The following is a 25,646-nucleotide window of genomic DNA, read 5'->3' as shown; positions in this document are numbered from 1 at the left end:
TGAAGGCTGCGTTGCCAGCCCAGTGCCAGGGTTAAGGATAGCTCCTCACGGCTAGAGAAAAATTTGGTGTGGGAGGGGGAGGATCCAGTTGTCGTGGTCCACATAGGAACCAACGACATAGCAGAACCTCATTCCTAGTTTTACCTGAGTGTTTGGGGAGCTTGGGTCCAAATTAAAAAGTAGAACCTCGAAGGTAATAATCTCTGGATTGTTACCCGAGCCACATGCAAATTGGCATAGGGACAAACAGATCAGTGTGTTAAATGCATGGCTCAAAGAGTGGTGTGGGAGGAAGGGGTTTCAATTTATGGGGCACCGGCACCAGTATTGGGGAGAGAGGGAGTTGTTCCATTGGGATGATCTTCACTTAAACCGGGCTGGGACCAGTGTTCTGGCAAATTACATAACATAATAAATAGGAGCAGGAGTAGGCCAATCGGCCCCTCGAGCCTGCTCCGCCATTCAATAAGATCATGGCTGATCTGATCCTAACCGCCAATCTACTATCACAGAACCATCTCCTGAATCTAACAAAATTAGACACACTAAATAGGAGCAGGATCAGGCTACACGGCCCCTGGGCCCGCTCCGCTCCCCACAGGGCCATGTCCGATCCGAACCTAGACTCATGTCCAAATTCCTGCCCGCTCCCCGTAACCCTCAATTCCCTTTACTTCTAGGAAACTGTCTATTTCTGTTTTAAATTTATGTAATGATGTAGCTTCTACAGCTTTTTGGGGCAGCATATTCCATGGACCTACCACCCTCTGAGTGAAGTAGTTCCTCCTCATCTCAGTTTTGAAAGAGCAGCCCCTTATTCTAAGACTATGCCCCCTAGTTCTAGTTTCACCCATCGGGAACATCCTCCCCGCATCCACCCGATCCAACCCCTTCACAATCTTACATGTTTCAATAAGATCGCCTCTCATTCTTCTGAACTCCAATGAGTAGAGTCCCAATCTACTCAACCTCTCCTCATATGTCCATCCCCTCATCCCCGGGATTAACCGAGTGAACCTTCTTTGTACTGACTCGAGAGCAAGTATGTCCTTTAAGTATGGACACCAAAACTGTACGCAGTATTCCAGGTGCGGTCTCACCAATACCTCCCTATTTTTATATTCTATCCCCCTAGCAATGAAAGCCAACATTCCATTGGCCTTCTTAATCACTTGCTGCACCTGCATACTTACCTTTTGAGTTTCGTGCACCAGGACCCCCAGATCCCTTTGTACTTCAGTACTTTCCAGTTTCTTGCCATTAAGATAATAACTTGCTCTACGATTTTTCCTGCCAAAGTGCATAACCTCTCACTTTCCAGTATGGTATTCCATCTGCCAAATCTCTGCCCACTTACTTAGCCTGTCTATGTCCCCTTGCAGGTTTGTTATGTCCTCCTCACTCACTACTTTCCCTCCCATCTTAGTATCATCTGCAAACTTTGATATGTTACACTCGGTCCCCTCCTCCAAATCGTTAATATAGATTGTAAAAGAGTTGGGGACCCAGCACTGACCCCTGCAGAACACCACTAGTTACTGATTGCCAGTCTGAGAATGAACCATTTATCCCAACTCTCTGCCTTCTGTTAGATAGCCAATCCTCTATCCATGCCAGAATATTACCCCCAATCCCGGTGATTTTTTATCTTAAGCAATAATCTTCTGTGTGGCACCTTGTCAAATGCCTTTTGGAAGTCTAAATACACTACGTCCACTGGTTCCCCTTTATCCACCCTGTATGTTACTTATTGAATAACTGGGGCTCTAGATCAGGCTTTTAACTAAAAAGGGGGAGTGGGGGTCAGGGGAGGGGAAATTTAGAAATCTAAAGAGAAAATTCAAGGCAATGGAGCAGTGTAGCAATTTGGGTAAAGATAAGCAGAGTGTGACAGGAAGGGACAGAGTTTAAAGGTAACCATGCATCAGCGAAGATGATGAAAGCAGGTGGTTAAAGGTTAAAACTAAAGGCTCTTTACCTGAATATCTTGTAACAAATGATTCATGCAGATGAATTAGTGGCACAAATAGTAATAAATGAGTATGATCTAATAGCCATTACAGAGACATGGTTGCAAGGTGACCAGGGTTGGGAACTAAATATTCCAGTGTATTTGACGTATCGAAAAGACAGGCAGACTGGAGCTGGGGGGGTAGCCCCGATATCGAATGATGACATAAGAACAGTAGCGAGAAAGGATCTCTGCTCGGAAGAGAAGGAAGTAGAATCAGTAAGGGTGAAGAAATAACAAGGGACAGAAAACAGTGGTGGGAGTAGTTTATAGGTCCCTTAACAGTAGCTATACCATTGGACAGAGTATGAATCAAGAAATAATAGGAGCTTATAACAAGGTGGTACAATAATTGTGGGGGACTTTACTTTGCATAGAGAGTGGGCAAATCAAATTGGCAAGGGTAGTCTGGAGGACAAGTTTATGGAATGTATTTGAGACAGTTTCCTGGAACAATAAGTCATGTAACCAACCAGGGAACAGGCTAGCTTAGATCTTGTGTAATGAGACGGTTAATTAGTAATCGCGTAGTAAAGGATCCTCTGGGGAAAGAGTGATCATACAAGAATGTCACTTTCAAACTCAATGTGAAATTCTAAGTTCGATACAAGAGCCTTAAACTTAAATGAATCCAATTATGTAGGTAAGTGGGCGAGTTGACTAATGTAGATTGGGAAATTAGATTAAAGGTATAACAGTAGATAAGCAGTAACAATCATTTAAAGAAATATTCTAAAATTCTCAACAAATATACATTCCATTGAGAAATAAAGACTCCATCCGTAGCCAACTAAAGAAGTTAAGGATAGTATTAGATTAAAAGAGGCTTACAATGTTGTGAAGAATAGTAATAAGCCTGAGGATTGGGAGAGCTTTAGAAGCCAAAGGATGACCAAAAAATTGATTAATAAAAAAAGGGAGAAAATAGAATACGTGTAAATTAGCAAGAAATATAAAAGCAGATTGCAAGAGCTTCTACAAGTATGTAAAAAGAGAGTAGCAAAAGTAAGCGTTGGTCCCTTAGAGGCTGAGACAGGAGAAATGATATCAGGGAACAAGGAAGAGACTTTAAACAAATATTTTGTATCCATCTTCACAGTAGAAGACAAAAAGTGTACCAAAAGTGGTGGGGAACCAAAGGGCTAATGAGAGCAAGGAACTTAAGGTAATTAATATATCAGTAGAGAAAAGGTACTGAGAAACTAATGGGACTAAAAGGCAACAAATGCCCTGGGCCAGACAGCTTACATCCTAGGATTCTAATAGAGGTGGCTGCAGTGTACAGAGCTTTGGTGAGACCACACCTGGAGTACTGCACACAGTCTCCTTACCTAAGGAAGGATATACTTACCTTAGAGGCGGTGCAACAAAGGTTCACTAGATTGATTCCTGGGCTGAGAGGGCTGTCCTATGAGGAGAGATCGAGTAGATTGGGCCTATACCCTCTGCAGTTTAGAAGAATGAGAGGCGATCTCATTGAAACATAAGATTCTGAGGGGGGATTGACAGGATAAATGCAGAGAGATTGTTTCCCCTGGCTGGAGAGTCTAGAACTAGGGGCATAGTCTCAGGATATGGGGCCAGCCATTTGATGAGGAGGAATTTCTTCACTCAGGGCTGTGAATCTTCGGAATTCTTGGCCCCAAAGTGCAGTGGATGCTCCGTCGTTCAAGGCGGAGATAGATTTTTAGACTCGAGGGATATGGGGATCGGGCAGGAAAGTGGAGTTGAGGTCAAAGATCAGCCATGATTTTATTGAATGGCAGAGCAGGCTCGAGGGGCCTTATGGCCTACACCAGCTCCTAATTCTTGTTCTTATGACAAGAGTTCAAATCCCACCACAGCAAATTTAAATTCAGTTAATTAAATAAACCTGGAATAAAAAGCCAGCATCAGTCAGTGACCATGAAACTCCCGGATTGTCGTAAAAACCCATCGGGTTCACTAATCCCCTTTAGGGAAGGAAATCTGCCATCCTTACCTGGTCTGTCCTATATATGTGACTCCAGACCCACAGCAATGTGGTTGATTCTTAACTGCCCTCTGAAATAGCCCAGCAAGCCACTCCGTCATACCAAACTGCAGCAGTTCAAGAAAGTGGCTCACCTTTTTAATCGATCCAGTTAGGGATGGGCAATAAATGCTGGCCTTGCCAAGTGACGCCTACAGCCCATGCATGAATATATAAAAAGAATACCTGTTCCCAGGTGTCCAAAAGCATGACATCGTCATCATCGAGGTCACTCTGGGAGAAGTCCATGATCTCCGTGGCAATAAAGCACCCAGTCTGGTTGGAGCATTCAAAGAGGCGTGGAGAGACAGCCTGATACTCTTCTTGTAACCTGAAATGAAGAGTGACTTTGTAAAAAACTATTGACAAACATTCACTACAAGTCCACTGACTCCCACAGCTACCTGGACTACACTTCCTCCCACCCCGCTTCCTGCAAGGACTCTATTCCATTCTCCCAGTTCCTCCGTCTCTGCCACATCTGCTCAGACGATGCCACCTTCCATACTAGTGCTTCAGACATGTCTTCCTTTTTCCTCAACTGAGGATTCCCCTCTACTGTGGTTGACACGGCCCTTGACCATGTCCATTCTATTTCCCACACTTCTGCTCTTACCTCTTACCCCTTCCGGAACCACGATAGGGTTCCCCTTGTCTTCACCTTACCAGCCTCCACATTCAACGGATCATCCGCCGCCATTTCCGCCACCTCCAGCATGATCCCACCACCAAACACATCTTCCCCTCCCCTTTCAGCATTCCAAAGAGACCGCTCCCTCTGCGACACCCTGGTCCTATTACCCCCAACACCCCTTCCCCTGGCACCTTCCCATGCAAGCGCAGGAGATACAACATATGCCCTGTTACCTCCTCCCTTCCCACTGTCAAGGGCCCCAAACACTCCTTCCAGGTGAAACAGCGATTTACTTGTACTTCTTGCAATTTAGTATACTGTATTCGCTGCTCACGATGTGGTCTCCTCTACATTGGGGAGACCAAACGCAAATTACGGAAACATGGCTCCAGGGGGACAAAGGCTGGGAACTCAACATCCAGGGGTATTCAATATTCAGGAAAGATAGGCAAAAAGGAGGTGGGGTAGCATTGCTGGTTAAATAGGGGATTAACACAATTGTAAGGAAAGATATTGGCTCTGATGATGTGGAATCTGTATGGGTAGAACTGAGAAATACCAAAGGGCAGAAACATTAGTGAGAGTGGTGTATAGACCCCCAAACAGTAATGCAGAGGTTGGGGATGGCATTAAAAGGGAAATTAGAGACACGTGCAATAAGGGCACAGCAGTTATCATGTGTGACTTTACTCTACATAGATTGGGCTAACCAAATTAGTAACACTGTGGAGGAGGAATTCCTGGAGTGTATACAGGATGGTTTCCTGGACCAATATGTTGAGGAACCAACTAGGGATCAGGCCATCTTAGACTGGGTATTATGCAATGAGAAAGGATTAATTAGCAATCTTGTTGTGCGAGGCCCCTTGGGTCGGAGCGATCATATGATGAATTCTTCATTAAGATGGAGAGTGAAGTAGTTGACTCAGAGACTAAGGTCCTGAATTTAAATAAAGGGAACTACAGGAAACTTTGTGCTATCCGGCACCAAGCTGTTGCCGTTCCCTCAAAACTGCCGGACAAACTAGCGTTAAAAGCTCCGTATCTGGCAACAAACACTGTTGCTTAGCAACAGCTTCTAAACAAACAGTCAGCCGTACCTTGGAAGCATCTGTCGCTTAGCAACAGCTTCAGAGAGACTTTGCAGAGCCTGACTTGGGGGAAAAAAAAAAAAGCCACGAGAAAAAAAAACCTAACAAAACGGCTCCTGATTTTTGCCGGTGGCTCGAGCTTGCCGGACATTTAGCCTCCGGATAACAAAGTTTCCTGTATGATGGTATGAGACGCGAGTTGGGTAGGATTGATTGGGTAATGTCACAAAGGGTTGACGGTGGATAGGCAATGGCAAACATTCAAAGATCACATGGATGAACTACAGAATTTGTTCATCCCAGTTCGGCATAAAAAAATCAAAAAAGGTGACTCAACCGTGGCTAACAAGGGAAATTAGGGATAACAAGATCAAAAGAGAGGACATATAAATTGGCCAAAAAAAAAAGCAGCAAACCTGAGGATTGGGAGCAGTTTAGGATTCAGCAAAGGAGGACAAAGGGATTAATTAAGAGGGGGAAAATAGATTATGAAAGTAAGCTTGCAGGAAACAAAAACTGACTGTAAAAGCTTTTATAGATATTGTGAAGAGAAAAAGATTGGTGAAGTCAAGCATAGGTCCCTTGCAGTCAGAATCAGGGGAATTTATAATGGGGAACAAAGAAATGGCAGACCAATTAAATACATATTTTGGTTCTGTCTTCATGAAGGAGGACACAAATAACCTCCCAGAGATGTCGGGGAATATAGGGACTAATGAGGGAGGAACTGAAAGAAATCAGTATTTGTAGGGAAATGGTGTTGGGGAAGTTGACGGGACTGAAAGCTGATAAATCCCCAGGGCCTGATAATCTACATCCTAGGCTACTTAAGGAAGTGGCCCTGGAGATAGTAGATGCATTGCTGATCATCTTCCTGAACTCTAGACTCTGGAACAGTACCCATGGATTGGAGGGTAGCTAATGTTACCCCACTATTCAAAAAAGGTGGTAGAGAGAAAACGGGGAATTACAGACCGGTAAGCCTGACATCAGTAGTGGGGAAAATGCTAGAGTCCATTATAAAAGATGTAATAGCAGAGCACTTGGAGAGCAGTGACAGGATCAGACAAAGTTAACATGGATTTACAAAGGGTAAATCATGCTTGACTAATCTACTGGAATTTGAGGATGTAACTGGTAAAATAGATAAGGGAGAACCAGTGGATGTGGTGTATTTGGACTTTCAGAAGGCTTTCGATAAGGTCCTGCATAAGAGATTAGTGTGTAAAGTTAAGGCACATGGGATTGTGGGGGGGGGGGGGGGGGGGGGGGGCGGCGGCGGCGTATTGACTTGGATAGAGAACTGGTTGGCAGATAGAAAGCAAAAAAGAGTTGGAATAAACGGGTCATTTTCCGAGTGGCAGGCAGTGACTAGTGGGGTACCGCAAGGATTGGTCCTAGGAGCCCAGCTGTTCACAATATATATTAATGATCTGGACGAGGGAATTGGATGTCGTATTTCCAGATTTGCAGACGACACAAAGCTGGGTGGGAGGATGTCGTGAAACTCCAGTACGATTTGGACAGGTTGGGTGATTGGGCAGAAACATGGCAAATGCACTATAATGTGGATAAATGTGAGGTTATCCGCTTTGGTGGCAAAAACAGGAAGGCAGATTATTATTTGAATGGCAATAGATAGGGAGAAGGGGAAGTGCAAAGAGACCTGGGTGTTCTTGTGCACCAGTCGCTGAAGGTAAGCATGCAGGTGCAGCAGGCGGTTAAGGCGGCAAATGGTACGTCAGCCTTCGTAGCAAGAGGGCTCGAGTACAGGGACAAGTATGTCTTGCTGCAGTTGTACCGGGCCTTGGCGAAACTGCACCTAGAGTATTGTATGCAGTTTTGGTCACCTTATGAGGAAGGATGTTCTTGCCATGGAAGGAGTGCAGCGAAGATTCACCAGGCTGATACCTGGGATGGCAGAAATTATGTACGAGGAGAGATTGTGTCGATTAGGCTTGTACTCACTGGAGTTTAGAAGATTGAGAGGGGATCTCATCGAAACCTATAAAATTCTGTCAGGCCTGGACAGACTAGATGCAGGAAGGATGTTCCCGATGGCCAGAGAGTCCAGAACTAGGTCATAGTCTAAGGATAAGGGGTAAGCCATTTAGGACTGAGATGAGGAGGAATTTCTTCACTGAGTGGTGAACCTGTGGAATTCTCTGCCACAGAGGGCAGTGGAGGCCAGTTCATTAAATATATTCAAGAAGGAGTTGGATATATTTCTTAAGGCTAAAGGGATCAAGGGATATGGGGAGAAGGCAGGGACAGGGTACTGAATTTGGATGATCAGCCATGATCTCATTGAATGGTGGAGCAGGCTCGAGGGGCCGAATGGCCTACTCCTGCTCCATGTTTCTATGGGTGATCGCTTTACGGACACCTCCGTTCAGTCCGTAAGGGGGACCCCCCCCCCCGAGCTTCTGGTCGCCTGTCACTTTAATTCTCTGCTCCACTCCCACTCAGACCTCACCGTCCTCAGCCTCTTGCACTGTTCCAATGAAGCTCAACATAAGCTCGAGGAACAGCACCTCATCTTTCGATTAGGCACCACAGTCTTCTTGACTCAGTTGAACAATTTCAGACCATAACCTCTGCCCCAATCTTCCCCCCCCCCCCCACATGGCAGCTGTCGATCATTCTGCCATTGCCATTTATACTTCATCTAGAGCCATCTTGTGTTTTTTTTTTTTTTTTTTAAAACTTGTCCCATTACCATCTCCTTTTGCCTTGCACCATCATCCCTTTTGTCTCTTAATCTCTCCTGCCTTCCAGCACATCACAGACCTTCCTTTTGGTTCTTTCCTCCCCCCACCCCGCCTTTCCGTGTCCCTGCACTTGTTCAAAAACCTGTTCCATCTCCAGCATGCTCCAGTTCTGACGAAGGGTCATCGACCTGAAACGTTAACAGTTTCTCTCTCCACAGATGCTGCCTGACCTGCTGAGCATTTGTAACATTCTCGGTTTTTATTTTATAAAAGTGACTTGTAATTACCATGGTATTAGATGGAGTGATCTCAATTACACAGTAGCACCATCTTTAGTGCCAATTTCTCCCAACCCAAGATAGGAGCAGGAGGAGCCCATTCAGCCACTCAGGCCTGCTCTGCCATTCAATTAGATCATTGCCGATCTGTACCTTAACTCCATATCCCTCGATACCCTCACCCAAGCAAAAGCTATTGATCTCAATCTTGAACACTCCAATTGACCCCCAGCATCCAGTCTTTTTTTTGGGGGGTGGGGCAGAGGGAAAGAGGGTTCCAATATCTACTACCCTTTGTGTGGAAAAAGTGCTTCCTGATTCTCTGCCTAAATGGCCTGGCTCCAATTGAAGATTGTGCCTCCTTGGTTCTGGACTCCCCACCAGAGGGAATCGTTCCTCTGTATCTAGCCTATCCAATCCTTTAAAACATCTTAAACACCTGAATCAGATCATCTCCCAAACTTTTAAACTCTGCGCACAAGCCAGGCTTATGCAACCTGTCCTCAATGTAACCCTCCAAGCTCCGGTATTAATTCTGGTGAACTCAAGAATGTGGCCAATGGCAACGGCAAGGGGTGTTCTGACTGGTCACGTCACGTCATAGCTTGCATCAAGTTACTCCAGAGCATGGTTTGAAAGGAGTTTGCTCTGACACTGTCATAGAAAAAAATCTTGCATTTATAAACACCCTTCACAACCTCAGGACATCCCAAAGCGATGTTGGTTGAAGGATAAATATTGGCCCCAGGACACCAGGGAGAACGCCCCCCCCCCCCGCTCTTCTTCGAAATAGTGGCCGTGGGATCTTTTACATCCACCCAAGGGGGCAGACGGGACCTCTGTTTAATGTCTCATCCGAAAGACTGCCCCTCCGACAGTGCAGCGCTCCCTCAGTACTGGCACTGGGAGTGTCAGCCTGGATTATGTGCTCAAGTCTCTGGAGTGGGACTCGAACCGGAGGCCAAAGTGCTGCCCACTGAGCCACAGCTGACACATTAAGAGCATGCAAGTGTGATTCCTGTTGGACATACTTGTCCAAGTATTAGCAGGGTTGTCTTTTCTTTAGCAGGCAAGAACATACCTCTTAGTGTTGGCATATGGTGCTTTCCCTCCAAGAGCTATCCAGAAATCAGCAGGCTCCTGGCCCTCGTACACATTCTGCTTGTCCCTCTTGGAGATGGTGTCAGCCACCCTCTTGGCTACTTCTCGCTCATCACCACTGCATCCCTACAACACAACCAGAGTGTTTACAGGAGCCATGAAGAGGAGATACAACTTTTTGTTCCTTCCTTCTCTGTTTTTATTACCAATATTCTTTCCCTTCACCTACCCTGAAAGCATTGACTTCACTGGAGCTAATGAGCACCCATTTTAAAGGGGGTGGGGGCAGGTATGGTGCTCACTAGCCCCAAAGCATACTTGAGGGGGTCCAGGGGTCATAAAGCCCCAGCCGAGGCTCACTTCCATGAATATTCTCCGACTCCTGTCCGAATCCACCTGGTCAACCCAGGGGGGGGGGGGGGGGGGTGGTGGGAAGAGGGAGTGCTAAACCATAAATGTATTTTGATGCTTTGGCAACATAAGATGTAACTTATCATGCCAATAAAGCGATTTGAATTGTGAATTGTGAATTGAGTGGGAATTCGGGCGGTGGGAGGTTGCAGCCGGGGACCCGCAGGATTGGTCCCCGGGAGCCAGGCGAGGGCTTTGGACACGATCTGGTGGGTGGGGGGTGCAGGCGTGGATGGTGCTCTGGGCAAGGGAGACTCCCCAGGCTTCCTTGTGCTCCTCCTGACCCACAATGACACCCAAAATAAACCCAGTTCGGGATGGGTGTCCTGCTCACCTGGTCAAAGCAAACAGGTCATCGTCAGGACAGAGTGGGAAGGCAACAGGATCGGAGGGGGCAAGGGACTCGTCTCATTTTAACTGCCCACCCCCCCCCGGGCACGGTTTCCACTTGATTGGTGGGAGTTAAAAAAAAAAAAATCAGGGTCATGGTTTTAAGAGGCTCGAGGAACCCTCTGCCAGCTGCAGTTGAGCCTGGGTAGAATGCTGGATAGTGGGTAACATCACAGCTGGTCTCATCTGAACTTGATGCCCAGAGTATTCACGAGCAGGAACCCTGGCCAATTTCCCCACTCGCTGATGCCAGGATCCCGAGGTCAACTCCTACTGCCACCCTGGCCGAGACGTAGCCATTGGTTCTACACACACACACGGGAGATCCTTTTCCTATTCCTAATTAACCACATTGGCTTCCGCCAGGAATAAAAACCAACAGAAGGTTCATGTCTTGACCTCAATGTCCACATTTCAAGATGGGTGTTTGGACTCTCAAGACTGGTTGATTCAGGAGCCCTCCCCCCCCCATTTATTGGGCAGTGAGCCATGTTGTAAACTCGCTTCCACTTGTGGTTGGGGTGGATTACAGCTCTTTTGCAGGGACTAAATCAAGGCAACGGTAGGATTCACTATTGGATCCCAATGACACTGCTCAAAGAGTTTGAAGAGTTCTTACCTTCCCATACCATAGATAGCAGCGGTCACCTGTCATCAGCACAAAGACATCATTGGAGTTGAGGGAGGAGGAACGTGCTGAGACTTCAAAGGCCTTGGTGTTGTACTCACTCTTGCCTTGAATCTGGAAGAGACGCACTGGGGGCTCTGGCTCACTGTTGCCAGCCCTGGAGGAACCCCCCTGAAAAACAGCAAGAGAATGGTCAACAATACCCCAAAGAAATGCCACCTGCCAGCCAATCATTCCAACAAGTAAAACTGGTTTGGGTGCATGAGCCTAGTAACTACAGCATCAGAACTTTAAGTAGACTTGGGGCAACCAGGTTTGAATCCTAGTCCAGGACATTTAGTCAAATAAATTGGACTAGGGTGGAAATCCAGATGGATTAAATGGTCACTTGTTTTGCTTGAACTGGCAGTCACCATTCTATGCTAGATCTTCAATTACAAGGTTACAAAGTATTAGCAGCACAGAAACAGGCCATTCAGCCAAACAGGTCTTTACCAGCGTTTATGCTGCACACGAGCCTCCTCCTACCCTTCATCTCACCCAATCAACATATACTTATATTACTTTCTCCCTCATGTGTTTATCCAGCTTCACCTTAAATGCATCTACACTATTCAGCTCAACTACTCTGTGGTAGCGAGTTCCACATTCTCACCACTCTCTGGGTAGAGAAGTTTCTCCTGAATTCCCTATTGGATTTATTAGTGACTATCTTATATTTATGGTCCCCTAGTTCTGGTCTCACCCACAAGTGGAAACATCTTCTCTACGTCTATCCTATCGAACCCTTTCATAATCTTAAAGACCTCGATCAGGTCTCCCCTCAGCCTTCTCTTTTCTAGAGAAAAGAGCCCCAGCCTGCTCAGTCTCAGTTCTGGTATCATCCTTGTAAATCTTTTTTGCACCTTCTCCAGTGCCTCTATCCTTTTTATAATAGAAACCGGAACTGTGCACAGTAACTCCAAGAGTGGTCTAACAAATTGGTGGCATGTGGGGTGGTGGTGGTGGTGGGGGGGGGGGGGGGGGGGGGAAAAGTGGCGAAGACCGGGAGAACATAAACATAATAAGTAGTAGCAGGCCATACGGCTCCTCAGGCCTGCTCCGCCATTCAATAGGATCATGGCTGATCCGAATCTAGACTCACGTCCACTTCCCTGCCCATAACCCCCAATTCCCTTATCTGCTAGGAAACGGTCTATCTCTGTTTTAAATTTATTTAATGTCGCAGCTTCCACAGCTCTCTGGGGTAGCAAATTCCATAGATTTACTACCCTGAGTGAAGAAGTTTCTCCTCATCTGTTTTGAAAGGGCAGCCCCTTATTCTAAGATTATGCCCCCTAGTTCTAGTCTCACCCATCAGTGGAAACATCCTCCCTGCATCCACCCGATCAAGCCCCCTCACAATCTTATATGTTTCAAGAAGATCGCCTCTCATTTTTCTGAGCTCCAATGAGTAGAGGCCCAACCTTTCCTCATACGTCAACCCCCTCATCTCCGGAATCAACCGAGTGAACCTTCTCTGAACCGCCTCGAGAGCAAGTATATCTTTTCTTAAATATGGAAAAGAAAACTGCATGCAGTATTCCAGGTGTGGCCTCAGCAATACCCTGTATAACTGCAGCAAGACTTCCCTGCTTTTATACTCCATCCCCCTTGCAATAAAAGCCAAAGATTCCATTGGCCTTCCTGATCACCTGCCTACTAACTGTTTCATGCACCAGGACCCCCAGATCCCTTTGTACTGTAGCACTTTGCAGTTTCTCTCCATTTAGATAATAACTTGCTCTTTGATTTTTTCTGCCAAAGTGCATAACCTCACACTTTCCAATATTATATTCCATCTGCCAAATCTCTGCCCACTCACTTAGCCTGTCTATGTCCTTTTGCAGGTTTTTTTTATGTCCTCCTCACTCACTGCTTTCCCTCCCATCTTTGTATCGTCGGCAAACTTGGATATGTTGCACTCGGTCCCTTCCTCCAAATTGTTAATATAGATTGTAAAGAGCTGGGGTCCTAGCACTGACCCCTGCAGACCACCACTAGTTACTGATTGCCAGCCTGAGAACAAACCATTTATCCCAACTCTTTGTTTTCTGTTAGATAGCCAATCTTCCACCCATGCCAGTATATTACCCCCAATCCCATGATTTTTTAATCTTGATCAGTAATCTTGTGTGGAACCTTGTCAAATGCCTTTTGGACATCCAAATACACTACATCCACTGGTTCCCCTTTATCCACCCTGTATGTTACATCCTCAAAGGATTCAAGCAAATTTGTCAAACATGACTTCCCCTTCATAAAACCATGCTGACTCTGTCCTATTAAATTATGTTTATCCAAATGCTCTGTTACTGTTTCCTTAATAATGGACTCCAACATTTTGCCAACCACAGATGTTAGGCTAACTGGTCTATTGTTTCCAGCTTTTTGTCTACTTCCCTTCTTAAATAAGGGTGTTACATTAGCAGTTTTCCAATCTGCCGGGACCTTTCCGGAGTCCAGGGAGTTTTGGAAAATGATCACCAATGCATCCACAATCCCTACCGCCACTTCTCTCAAGACCCTAGGATGTAGGCCATCAGGCCTGGGGGATATATCCGCCTTAAGTCCCATTATTTTACTGAGTACCATCTCCTTAGTGATTTTAATTGTGTTTAGCTCCTCCCCCTCCCACCATTGCCCCGTTTGTCCAGTGCTGGGATATTTTTAGAGTCCTCTACTGTAAAGACTGATACAAAATATTTGTACAGCATCTTTACCATCTCCATGTTCCCCACCACTAGTTTCCTGGTCTCATCCTCTAAGGGACCAACATTCACTTTAGCCACCCTTTTTCTTTTTATATAGCTGTAGAAACGCTTGCTATCTGTTTTTATATTTTTTGCTAGTTTACTTTCATAATCTATCTTCCCTGTCTTAATTAATCTTTTAGTTATTGTTTGCTGGCTTTTAAATGCTTCCCAATCTTCTATCCTCCCACTAGATTTGGCTACTTTATATGCCCTTGTTTTCAGTCGGATACTATCCTTTATTACTTTACTAAGCCACGGATGGCTGTCTTTTCTTTTACTCCCCTTTTTCCTCAGTGGAATATATTTTTCTTGAAAGATGTGAAATATCTCCTTGAATGTAGACCACTGCTCTTGTACTGTCTTACACTTTAATCTGTTTTCCCAGTCCACTTTAGTCAATTCTACTCTCATACCTTCATAGTCTCCTTTATTTAAGCTCAGTACGCTGGTTTGAGATCCAACTCACACCCTCAAATTGAATTTGGAATTCAACCATATTATGGTCACTCATTCCAAGGGGATCCTTTACTAGGACATTTTTTATTAATCCTGTCTCATTACGCAGGACCAGATCTAAGATTGCCTGCCCCCTGGTTGGTTCAGTTACATACTGCTCAAGGAACCCGTCCCTGATACACTCTATGAACTCTTCCTCAAGGCAGCCATGCCCAATTTGATTAGTCCAGTCAATATGAAAGTTAAAATCCCCCATGATTATAGCTGTTCCCTTATTACAAGCCCCAACTATTTCCTGATTTATACTCCGACCAACAGAGTTGCAACTGTTAGGAGGCCTATAGACTATGCCCACTAGTGACTTTTTCCCCCCTTATCTCCACCCAAACTGTTTCACTATCCTGATCCTTTGACCCAATATCATTTCTGACTATTGCAGTGATTCCATCCTTGATTAACATAGCAACCCCACCTCCCTTTCCTTCCTGTCTGTCCTTCCTAATTGTCAAATACCCTTGTATGTTTAGTTCCCAGTCATGATCAGCCAATGTAGGTCAGCGAGGACAAGGGCTAATGGGACAGGATACAGTCCTACTCGGGGCCCCTCAAACTTTTCCCCCCCCCCCAGTTCTAATGAAAGGTCATCGACCCGAATCGTTAACTCTGTTTCTCTCCCCACAGATGCTGCCTGACCTGCTGAGTGTTTCCAGCATTTTCAGGTTTTTATTCAGCATACATAGATGTTTTTTTTGTTGGACGAGCTGAATGGAAGATGGGAGGCCGGCCAGGAAACACTGGAATAGTCGGGTTTTATTGCAGGTGACAAAAGGCCACGGTTCCACCTGCAGATGGGCTGAGGCAAGGGCCAGGAGCGCTGACTGTGACAGAACATGTGGGGTCAGAAACTCAGCTTGTGGTGGGTGGACACACACACACACACACCTCATTTTACCTCCCTCCCTACCACCCCCATATCGAAGTTACCTCAAAAACTACAAGTTTGCCCTTGAAAATGGCCATCATGTGTTGTGGTTCTTTCCCCATCGTCACTCGGACCTGCACGGGCTCTCCATTGTACTGCTGGTCAAGGTTGACTGCCTGGTAGGCAGAGGCAGTGATTTCAGCCGGACTGGCATGGCTACCCTGGAAAATAAAAAAAAAGTCAAAATGAGCTTTCCAGGAAGCACGCTACAACTCACCATTAAATAGCAGCACCTCACACCCTCTATATAGTTACACAAACCATTTCATTCCCTCTCGCAGCTCTGCCAATGTTTCTCCTCTCTCCAGAAGGCATTGTATGGCTCCATAGGCACCCTACCCAAGTGGCCATTATGCACACCAGCCCAAGTTGTGAGCATTGGCTGGCTATTCAACCATAAGGGCATCACAGTCCAGATTTACCAACTCTGATTGGATTGATTTCTGGAGGTTTCATCACATGACCTCCTGCCACAGCTGCCACTTTTCAGCATCTCCCAATTTAAAAAAAAGAGAACTAATGAAGGAAAATGTTCAATGCCAAACACAATCCTTTTAACGCCGCCTATGATTTTCCTCCTGGGTTTTAGCACACAGCAGGGTCCAGGAGATTCCTGGAGACTCCAGGGCAATCCAGGAAGGGTTGGCAACCCTTCCACCCCAGTCCTGTCCTCCTGACCCAGACACTTGCTTGTCTGGGAGTATCCAACCGAACTGCAAAACACAGGAACTGAACTCTGGACTGTCACAACACGCATGGCGCAGATCCCCACACTGAGTCATTGTGGTGGGTGGGCTTCATGCTTTTCTGGAGGGATACGGTAGGAAGGCAAGTCAGATGTGTGGAGCCCAGGAGAGACCAGCCTTTTAGGCTCAATGCCCGTTTCTCCCCCACATCTCTCATGTTCTTATTCATTATTCTATAAACCCCCCGATTTGATTCCAGCCTGTAACTCACTCCCAGGTAACTGTTATTCTATATACAAACCACCCGAACCCCTCGATTAGATTCCAGCTAGTTGCCGCTCCCAGGTATAATGCTCTGGTTAATCTAAACCACACAAAGCGTGCAGGGGTCACACGGACCTGCCAGATGTAGAGGATGTGGTGAAGTTTGTTGTTGACTGTGTAGGTGTAAAGGATCAGGTAGCAGTCTCCGCTGTAGAAGTGTCCATGCCACCGCTTCTCCACTGGTACCAGCTCCAGGTCCTCAATCCGCCACTCCTGGGAACAGATAAATCAGTTACGCTAAAAAAAAAAATCCATCACTTTTACATCAGAGACTTAATTTTTATTGCTCAAGTGATCATAGCCAAAACTTTGAGACAGGTTCAGTTTACTTCATTGCTTATTAGGGTGCAGTGAGCAGTAGAGGCATGTTGGACATCTTGGGGAGTTGAGGGTTAACAGTCAAACTTCTTTGCATCTTCAAGCAACAGGCTTTCCAGATATAAACAGGATGACTGAAGTGTTGTAAAAATAATACATTGCTTGTTTTCTGATATGCAAAGAGCTTGTGTAAAGGGACTACGTGTTAGAAATGTGGTCACCCATGAGTGGTTAATGTTTAGTTTGAGTAATAAAACAGGGGTAGCAAATCCATTTGAAGGAGTCTTTGTTTAAGGGAAGTAGTTCTGATGTAAACATACAGCTGTTTGAGAATAGTCCGATTTCAAAGGGTTTAGGAATAAAGTCAGTCTTATCTAGGACATTTTCCTTTGATGTACAGTAGTCAAAATATATATGTATATATAAAAGGAGCATGTTTTTCAAATAGTATCAGTGTGCTCAAAAGGTACAGAAACCTCAAAGAGAGGCATGTTTTAAGGAGCATCTTTAAAAAAGGAGGGCGCGAGAGAGAGAATTTCAAGCTTACTGTCTAACGGCTAAAGGCACGGCTGCCAATGGGGAGGCGAAGGGAGTCGGTGGGGTGGAAAATGTACAATAGGCCAGAGCTGGAGGAATGCAGAGATCTTGGAGGGCTGTAGGGGGTTAGAGATAGGGAGGGATTTGAAAACAGAGGAGAATTTTTTTTTTTTTTTTTTTAAATAAACGGAGGCGTTGCCGGACTGGGTGCCAATGCAGGTCAGTGAGCACAGTGGGTTGATGGGTGAACAGGACTCGGTGCGAGTTAGGATATGGGCAGAGATTCGGATGAGCTCAAGTTTATGAAGGAAGGGTGAAGATGGGAGGCTGGCCAGGAGAACGTTGGAATAGTCGAGTCTGGAGGTAACAAAGGCCTGGATGATGGTTTGAGCAGATGAGCTGAAGGCATGGAGACATGCAATATTGTCCTCAAATTTCATTAATGGGACATGGGCGTCACTGGCAAGGTTGACATTTATTGCCCATCCCTAGCTGCCCTCGAGAAGGTGATGGTGAGCCGCCTTCTTGAACCGCTGCAGTCTGAGCAGGAGTGGGCCGGGAGCGGGAGCGTGTGAGGATACCTGTACTTCGCCAGAACCGTCATCCACCATCCTCTCACGGGCTGCGATCTCGGGCTTGGCGTGCATCTCCATGGCATCGAACTTCACCTGCTCCACTTTGGCTAGAAAAACAAGCGCAGGGGAGAATCAAAGTCACGTCGCCAGCGGACTCGCCTGTGTCCGGCCCGCCCCATCCCACCCTGCGTGGGCTCACATACCGATTTTGCCAACGCTGTGCGTTCTGCCCATGCCAACGGTCTGATACTTGACCGTCCACTTCTGAAACAGCTGCTTAAATAGAGCGGACTCTGCACCATCATTCTCCGACTCTATGTTCACAGAGGGAGGGTAACCTTTAGCCTTAACGAAGCCCTGGGAACAGAACATTAGAGCAATTAGAAAGTGGAGTGCTCACCTCCTAAATAAAGAATGACTTAAAGATTTGCATTTGTACAGCACCTTTCACGACCTCAAGACGTCCCAAAGCACTACAGCCAAGTAAATACTTTTGAAGTGTTGTAATGTGGGAAATGCAGCAGCCAATTTGCACACAGCAAGATCCCACAAACAGCAATGTGATAATGACCAGATAATCTGGTTTTCTTTTTTTTTTTTTTTTTTATAAAAAGTGATGTTGGTTGAGGGATAACAATTAGCCAGGTCACTGGGGAGAACTCCCCTCTTCTTCAAAATAGTGGCCGTGGGATCTTTCGCATCCACCCGAGAGAGAGCAGACAGGGCCTCGGTTTAACATCTCATCCGAAAGACAGCACTTCTGACAGTGCGGCACTCCCTCAGCACTGCACTGAGTGTGTCGGCCTGGATTTCGTGCTGAAGTCTCTGGAGTGGGACTTGAACCCACAACCTGCTGACTTGGAGGAGAGAGACAGTGCTGCCCACTGAGCCACGGCTGACACTGAAGAGTGCCGGGGGGTGGGGAGAGAAGAAAAGAGAAGACTGGTGGGGAGGGAGGGAAGGAAAGGGGGAGGCAAGAATTTGGGGGAGGGAGGAGACTCAGGCGAGTGTGCAATCCACTGAGCCATGGCTTAGGTGACAATTCAAGTCCTCGTACTATTTGTTGGGGAGGATAGGAGTTTCCTCATTTAGAATTTACTCCTCAAATCAATAGTGTTCATAATCTGTGACAATGTTTCAGCTTCATAAACATCAAATACCACAGATTTATTAAGTAGACAGTAATTAAACATACACTGAGTGTGCTTACAACGAAACCTTGCGGGATTAGTTTTGTCAGAACTCAAAACGCCCTCCAGTTCGGAGCTCGGTATCTTGGGCCTTTACGAATCCCAAGTACGTGCTCCAACACCCACTTTTTAAAAACTTTTTCTTGCCCCTTCTGCGTAACAAGCCACATATTTCTGCATTACCCAATACAACGCCATAGTCAAGGAGGATTTCAACGAGCTTGTCCCTCATCAATAACTTTAGTCTTAACGAGTTATTTTTCCCATAGACCAGTACAACTCCCCAACTTTGTTATCTTATTGATCGGTTTCACGCTTGTTCTATTCTACCAAGTGGAACTTCTAATTACAAGTCTGTACCATTCCATACCAAGCCCCTGCTTCTGGAAAGGATCAAGTATACGCAGGCGTTTCCTTCTGCAGAACTCTGCCAATTAAAGTTCTCTGAAATTCATCAGTATACACAGGAATGTCTTTTATAATTAGGCACTAAACTGCCCATTGCTTTAAAGGTCAGTCTTAATTCAACAGTTAATTAGGTACTAAACCAAGCCTATATTCCCTAGAGTTTTAGGAGAATGAGAGGTGATCTCATTGAAAATGTATTAATTTTTTTTAAATAAAGGATTTGACAGGGTAGCTGCAGGGAGGATGTTTCCCCCTGGCTGGGGAGTCTAGAACCAGGGGTGACAATCTCAGAATAAGGGGTCGGCCATTTAGGACTAAGATGAGGAGAAATTTCTCCACTCAGCGGGTGGTGAATCTTTGGAATTCTCTACCCCAGAGGCTCAGTCGTTGAGTATATTCAAGCCAGAGATAGATAGATTTTTGGATATTAAGGGAACCAAAGGATATGGGGAATAGTGCAGGGAGGTGGAGTTTGGGTAGAAGATCAGCCATGATCTTATTGAATGGCAGAGCAGGCTCAAAGGGCCGAATGGCCCACTCCTGCTCTTATTTCTTACATTCTTGTGTATACTGACCATTGCTTTAATGTCAGTCTTAATTCAACAGTTCAGTGGCAACTGCATTCAAACTGGTTTGGGGTGGGGTGGAGAGTGTATACCGTGATGAACAAGACAGAGACAGACAGAGAGGCTGGATGGACCAGAGGGCCTTTTCTTGTCCGCCATGGTTACTTCCTTAAAAGGCAGAAGCTAAAATGTCACTATTACTAAGCATGAAGAGAAACCAATAGCTGTGTAACATTAGCAGACTTCAGGACAGTCTGATTAGCCCCTTCCTTACACTATTGAGGACACATCAGGAGATGGTCTTCATTAAGAGCTCAGTGTTGGGGACAATATATTAGCATGGTTAGAGGATTGGCTAACTAACAGTTGGGATAAATGGGTCATTTTCAGGTTGGCAAACTGTAACTAGTGGGGTGCCACAGGGATCAGTGCTGGGGCCTCAACTATTTACAATCTATATTAATGACTTGGATGAAGGGACAGAGTGTACTGTAGCCACATTTGCTGACGATACAAAGAAAAGTGGGAAAGCAAGTTGTGAGGAGGAAACAAAGTCTGCAAAGGGATAGATAGGTTAAGTGAGTGAGCAAAAATTTGGCAGATGGAGTATAATGTGGAGTTATCCACTTTGGTAGGAAGAATAGAAAAGCAAAATATTATTTAAATGGAGAGACTACAGAATACTGTGGTACAGAAGGATCTGGGTACCAGCCCGGAGGAGGCGGGTCTGCTGGGAAAATCAAAGAATGGGAGCAGGTCCCGAACCCGCTCTCAACTCGCCTCCAACCAACCTTCCCGGGAGTCGGGTCCCCGATTTGAGCAGGGACCCGATTCCTGGCGGTGGGAAGAGGATTATAGCCACTTAACTAACAGGTAGTTAACAGGCAGTTAAGAGGCTTTTTCCAATTTTTAGACTTCTGCTGCAGGCTTCCCGACGTCGGGGAACCCCGCCAGGGTAAGTGAGGCGTGCTGTGGATCTGTTGTAATGTTTGTGTATAGATGACAGCTGCAGAAGTGATGTGAAGGATACAATGGGACACTGGTGAATATCAGGAGGTAAGGAAATGTTGGGAAAGTCATTTTTAATGTGTTTAGATTTTTCTAGGTGACAAGCTTTGAAGGGTTTGTGTGGCCTCACCTCATTGGGAGAAGTGACAGATCACTTCTGTAACCTCACCTGCCGCTGCCATCTGTTTCATCCTAAGGAGAGAGTCACTGGAGAGACTGGGTGCAAGGGCTCACCTGTGTACAGTGATTGTCAGTGTTTGACTGCACCTCAATGCAGTCAAACTCTCAAAAATTTATGGTTCATGTGCAGTTAAGAAAACCGGCAGATGAAGCGTCATTAACGGATGTCATCGGACACCAGCTTTCTCTTAGTTAGCCGGCAAGCCCGCAGGGATGGGCTTAACAAGGCCAAAATAGCATCTGTGCATCGGACGTCATTGGGGGCGGGACTAGAACCTGAAAGGCAGCAGTCCCGCTCCCAGCACGAGTAAAATCCAGCCCAAAAAGTTAGCATGCAGGTACAGCAAGTAATTTTGGCCTTTATTGCAAGGGATATGAAGTATAAAAGTAGGGAAGTCTTGCTACAACTGTACAGGGCATTGGTGAGACCGCACCTGGAGTACTGCATACAGTTTTGGTCACCTTATTTAAGGAGGGATATACTTGCATTGGAGACTGTTCAGAGAAGGTTCACTAGGTTGATTCCCAGAGATGAAAAGGTTGTCTTATGAGGAAAGGTTGAGCTGATACTCATTGGAATTTAGAAGAATTAGAGGTGATCTTATTGAAACATACAAAATTCTGAGGGGGCTTGACAGGGTAGATGCTGAGAGGATGTTTCCCCTCGTGGGGGAATCTAGAACAAGGGCATAGTTTCAGGATAAGGGGTTGCCCATTTAAGACGGAGATGAGGAGGAATTTCTTCAGAGGGTCATGAATCTTTGGAATTCTCTACCCCAGAGAACGGTGGAGGCAGAGTCAGTGAATATATTCAAGGCGGAGATAGACAGATATTTGAGCTACAGGGAAAGAGGGTTTTGGGGAACAGGCAGGAAAGTAGAGTTGAGGCAAAGGTAAGATCAGCCATGCTCTTATTGAATGGTGGAGCAGGCTCGAGGGGCCGACTCCTGTTCTTATGTTAATCAGTAAGAATATCAAGTGGAATGTCTCCACATGAGAAGGGGGGAAGGGCATGGGAGGAGGGCGGCAAGAGAGAGCACGTTTAATATAGGAAAAGGTTTCAAGTGTTCAGAGGCATGAGGAAAATGGACACAGCCAGAGGAATGAATGATTGGGAGCTGGGATCAAAGGCTTAGTCAAGGGAGGTTGAGGAGCAAAGGGTGGGCTTGCACGTAGCACATCTTCAGGAAAATCCAAATCATTCATTGGTTCATGAAAATCAGCAACAAGTGGTTAAAATGATAAAAAGGGTAAGACAGGGTAGATAGAAGCAGACAGTTTCCAGTATTGGAGGAGGCAAGAATGAGGGGCCATAGATAGAAGATTAAATGCAAGAGATTTAGAACAGAGGGCAGGAGAAACTGCTTCACACAAGAGTTGTGAGGCTGTGGGATTCACTCCCGGGGTTAGTGGCTGAGGCAGAAACTTTCAACATTGAAGATTGGATTGGAGAGGTGGATGTAGGAAAAGGTAGTGGTCAGGATATGGGAACAGGGTGGGTAAATGAGATTGGGACTTTCTGCTCGCGTGGAGGGTAAACGCCAGCATGCACTGGTTGGGCCGAATGGCCTGTTTCCATGCTGTAACTTATATTTATAGGGGATCACAAGACTCAGGATGGCGATCACTAGGAGAACAAAAAGGAAAAAGTGAGAATATGTTTTCATAGAATGATAGGAGACCATTCGGCCCATCATGCCTGTGCCGGCTCTTTGAAGGAGATATCCAATTACCACCACCTGTGTTCTTTTCCCCAAAGCTTTGCAATTTCACCCCCCCCCCTTCAAGAATTAGAAGGGCTCCAGTGGGGTGGTCGAGGGGCATCTTTAACAGAATTGCAAATCATGTGCAGGCAGCCAGAGTTCAGCACCTGGGACCAGATTTATAATCCAGCACAGACGGATTAAATGAAATGCTTGGATGTTTAATCCTCGCCAAATATTGGCGGACATGTATCGGTGTTCCTTCATCGCTGGGTCAAAAATCCTGGAACTCCCGCCCAATGTTCCTGTCATTTTGTTTTGGCCCTTTAACTGGCTGCACGGCCAATTCCATTTTTTCGGTGAACGGCCTCCAGACGCTGTGCGGCTCAACGGGAACATTGCTCCGTACCCACCAGTGCTGGGGGAGCACCGTCACCACAGGGACTGCAGTGGTTCAAGGCGACGGCTCACCCCTACCTTCTCAAGTGGCAACTAGAGACGGGCGATAAATGCCTGCCTAGCGAGAGCCCCATTAGATGAGTGTACTTTATGTGCCTTTAAATCAGAACTACTTACAGCTCCTGTATACTGTAGTACCAGCAGTGACCACACCTGTATATAAGCTTTGTGCATGCCTCTGTACCCCCAGTCTTGAGACTACCCTCCTCCAGTAAAGACCTATTTATTGTTAATGTACAGCATCCGTGTGATTATTGAATAACATATCCTCTGAATCACAGATCCAACAGTGGCGACGAGTGTCGATTCGAATCTACCTGCAACATAGAAAGTGTCGAGGCCAGGAACACGGGCGTCGACCACGAGCAACCGCCCAGCCGTCAGGCAGAGATTGAACTTCGCAGGGGAGGCTCTGGAGAGACGGGCTTGGTTCCCCAGCCACGGCGATCAGCAAGAGACAGATGACGGGTCCAGCGCAGACCCTTCCCGAGCAGCGGCAGCGAGAAAGCTGAGCAGCGTTGACGGGGTAAGAGAGGGTGAAGAGCGCAGGGCACAGCCGGGGGTTGAGCACCGAGCGGCGTCGAGAAAACGAAAACAAACTGGAGAGAAGGTAAAGAAACAGCCGGGTTCTAGACTGAGCGGCGTCGAAAAATTAAAAAAAAAAACGCGCAGAGCACAGCCAGGGCTCACGGGCTGAACAGGGTCCGCGCGGGCGACACCATTTTTAGAAGCCGCAGCGGAGAAGAAGGGCGAGTGCGGGAAGGAAGGAAAGCGCGGGAGACGCCATTTTGTGCCAGCGGCGAAGGGGAAGCGCGGGAGCCGCCATTTTTGACAGTTAACTCACACCCAAGGATGCCGAAGAGTGGCAGTATCTCTACGTTCGACAATGAAGTCGAAGATTGGGCGACATATGTGGAACGTATTATTGAGTGTACTGCAGGGCGAATGAAGTGCCAGATGCTAATAAAGCACTGGTTCTGTTAAATTCCATGGGTGCAAAAACTTATGGGTTACTGCGAAATCTAATAACCCCAGAGAAGCCGGTGAACAAGAATTTTGAAAGCATAGTAGAAATCCTACAGGACCACTTAAACCCCACACCGCTGCTGATAGCAGAACGATTTAAGTTCCATAAAAGGAACCAACACAAAGATTAAAGCAATGCTGAGTACCTAACAGAACTGCGCAAGCTATCGAAACACTGCCAGTTTGGAGCGGGACTAGCAGACACATTAAGGGACAAGTTTGTGTGTGGGCTACAAAGTGAAGGAACCCAGAAACGGCTTCTATCAGAAAAGGATCTTACGCTGGACAAAGCTTTCAGTATGGCAGTATCACACGACGCAGCTGCAAGGGGCGCTGCAGAGATACAACGGAGACCGCAAGAATATGGCACTAATGAAATGTCCTATGGAACAGGGAAGTGCTATCGCTGCGGCAGAACACCACATGACCAGAAAGATTGTTGGTTCAAGGACCAAGTGTGCAGACAGTGTGGGAAAGCAGGACACATAGCAAGAGTCTGCAGGTCTGGGAAGAAAACCAATAGTAAGAAATCTCCACAGGAGAAGTACAAAAAAGGTACACCAGGTGATGGACAGTGGTTCAGACGAACAGAAAAGTGACAGACTCCGGAAGAAAGGAGCTGGGTTGTCTGAAACTACATAAGGTAACCGAAATGGAGGATCACCAGACTATCTGGGTTACACTCAAGATAGACGGAGTCCAAGTGGAAATGGAATTGGACACAGGGTCAGCTCTAACAGTCATAAATCAAAGACTACAAAGCGGCTATTTTCACACATACCCTTGAAAGCTAGAGATTGTCTTGAAGACGTATACGGGGCAAAAAGTCTACCCCAAAAGGAAAAATAAGGGTGAAACTGACATATAAAGGCCAGAAAATACCTAAAATGGATATATATGTATTGCCAGATGGAGGACCACCACTGCTAGAACGTGAATGTAAGAACGATTGTAAGATACAATTAGATTGGCATTCCATACAGGCATGGAAGGTTGAGGCCAAAAAGGATGACATCACACCTGGATGACTGTCAAAAATGCGAACGGACACAAAAGTGTTCCATGAGGGACTAGGAACACAAAGGAATAACAGCAACAATTAAAATAGAGGAAAATGCAAGCCCAAAGTTTCTGAAGGGCAGACTAGTGCCTTATGCGATCAGACCA

The 25,646-nt window shown here is 46.1% G+C and overlaps 1 protein-coding gene across 1 annotated transcript in view; it reads right to left on the bottom strand.

Moving 5' to 3' along the window:
• Positions 1-25,646, bottom strand: part of LOC147120614 (villin-1-like) — a 65,557-nt gene that overhangs the window by 8,946 nt on the left and 30,965 nt on the right. Inside the window, exons 10-16 of the mRNA XM_085986747.1 lie at positions 18,143-18,296; positions 17,946-18,046; positions 16,585-16,722; positions 15,502-15,660; positions 11,258-11,437; positions 9,818-9,963; positions 4,209-4,353 (exon numbers count right to left, since the gene is read on the bottom strand). Coding sequence (XP_085842873.1) covers positions 4,209-4,353; positions 9,818-9,963; positions 11,258-11,437; positions 15,502-15,660; positions 16,585-16,722; positions 17,946-18,046; positions 18,143-18,296 — 1,023 coding nt within the window. The remainder of the gene's footprint in view (positions 1-4,208; positions 4,354-9,817; positions 9,964-11,257; positions 11,438-15,501; positions 15,661-16,584; positions 16,723-17,945; positions 18,047-18,142; positions 18,297-25,646) is intronic.

This window comes from Somniosus microcephalus, chromosome 4 (genome assembly GCF_052327205.1).
Source record: "Somniosus microcephalus isolate GS21.2 chromosome 4, FLI_Smic_1.0, whole genome shotgun sequence".
Classification (NCBI taxonomy): Eukaryota; Metazoa; Chordata; class Chondrichthyes; order Squaliformes; family Somniosidae; genus Somniosus; species Somniosus microcephalus.
The sequence above is the reverse complement of the archived record's forward strand: the minus strand, read 5'-3'. Positions and strand labels throughout refer to the sequence as shown.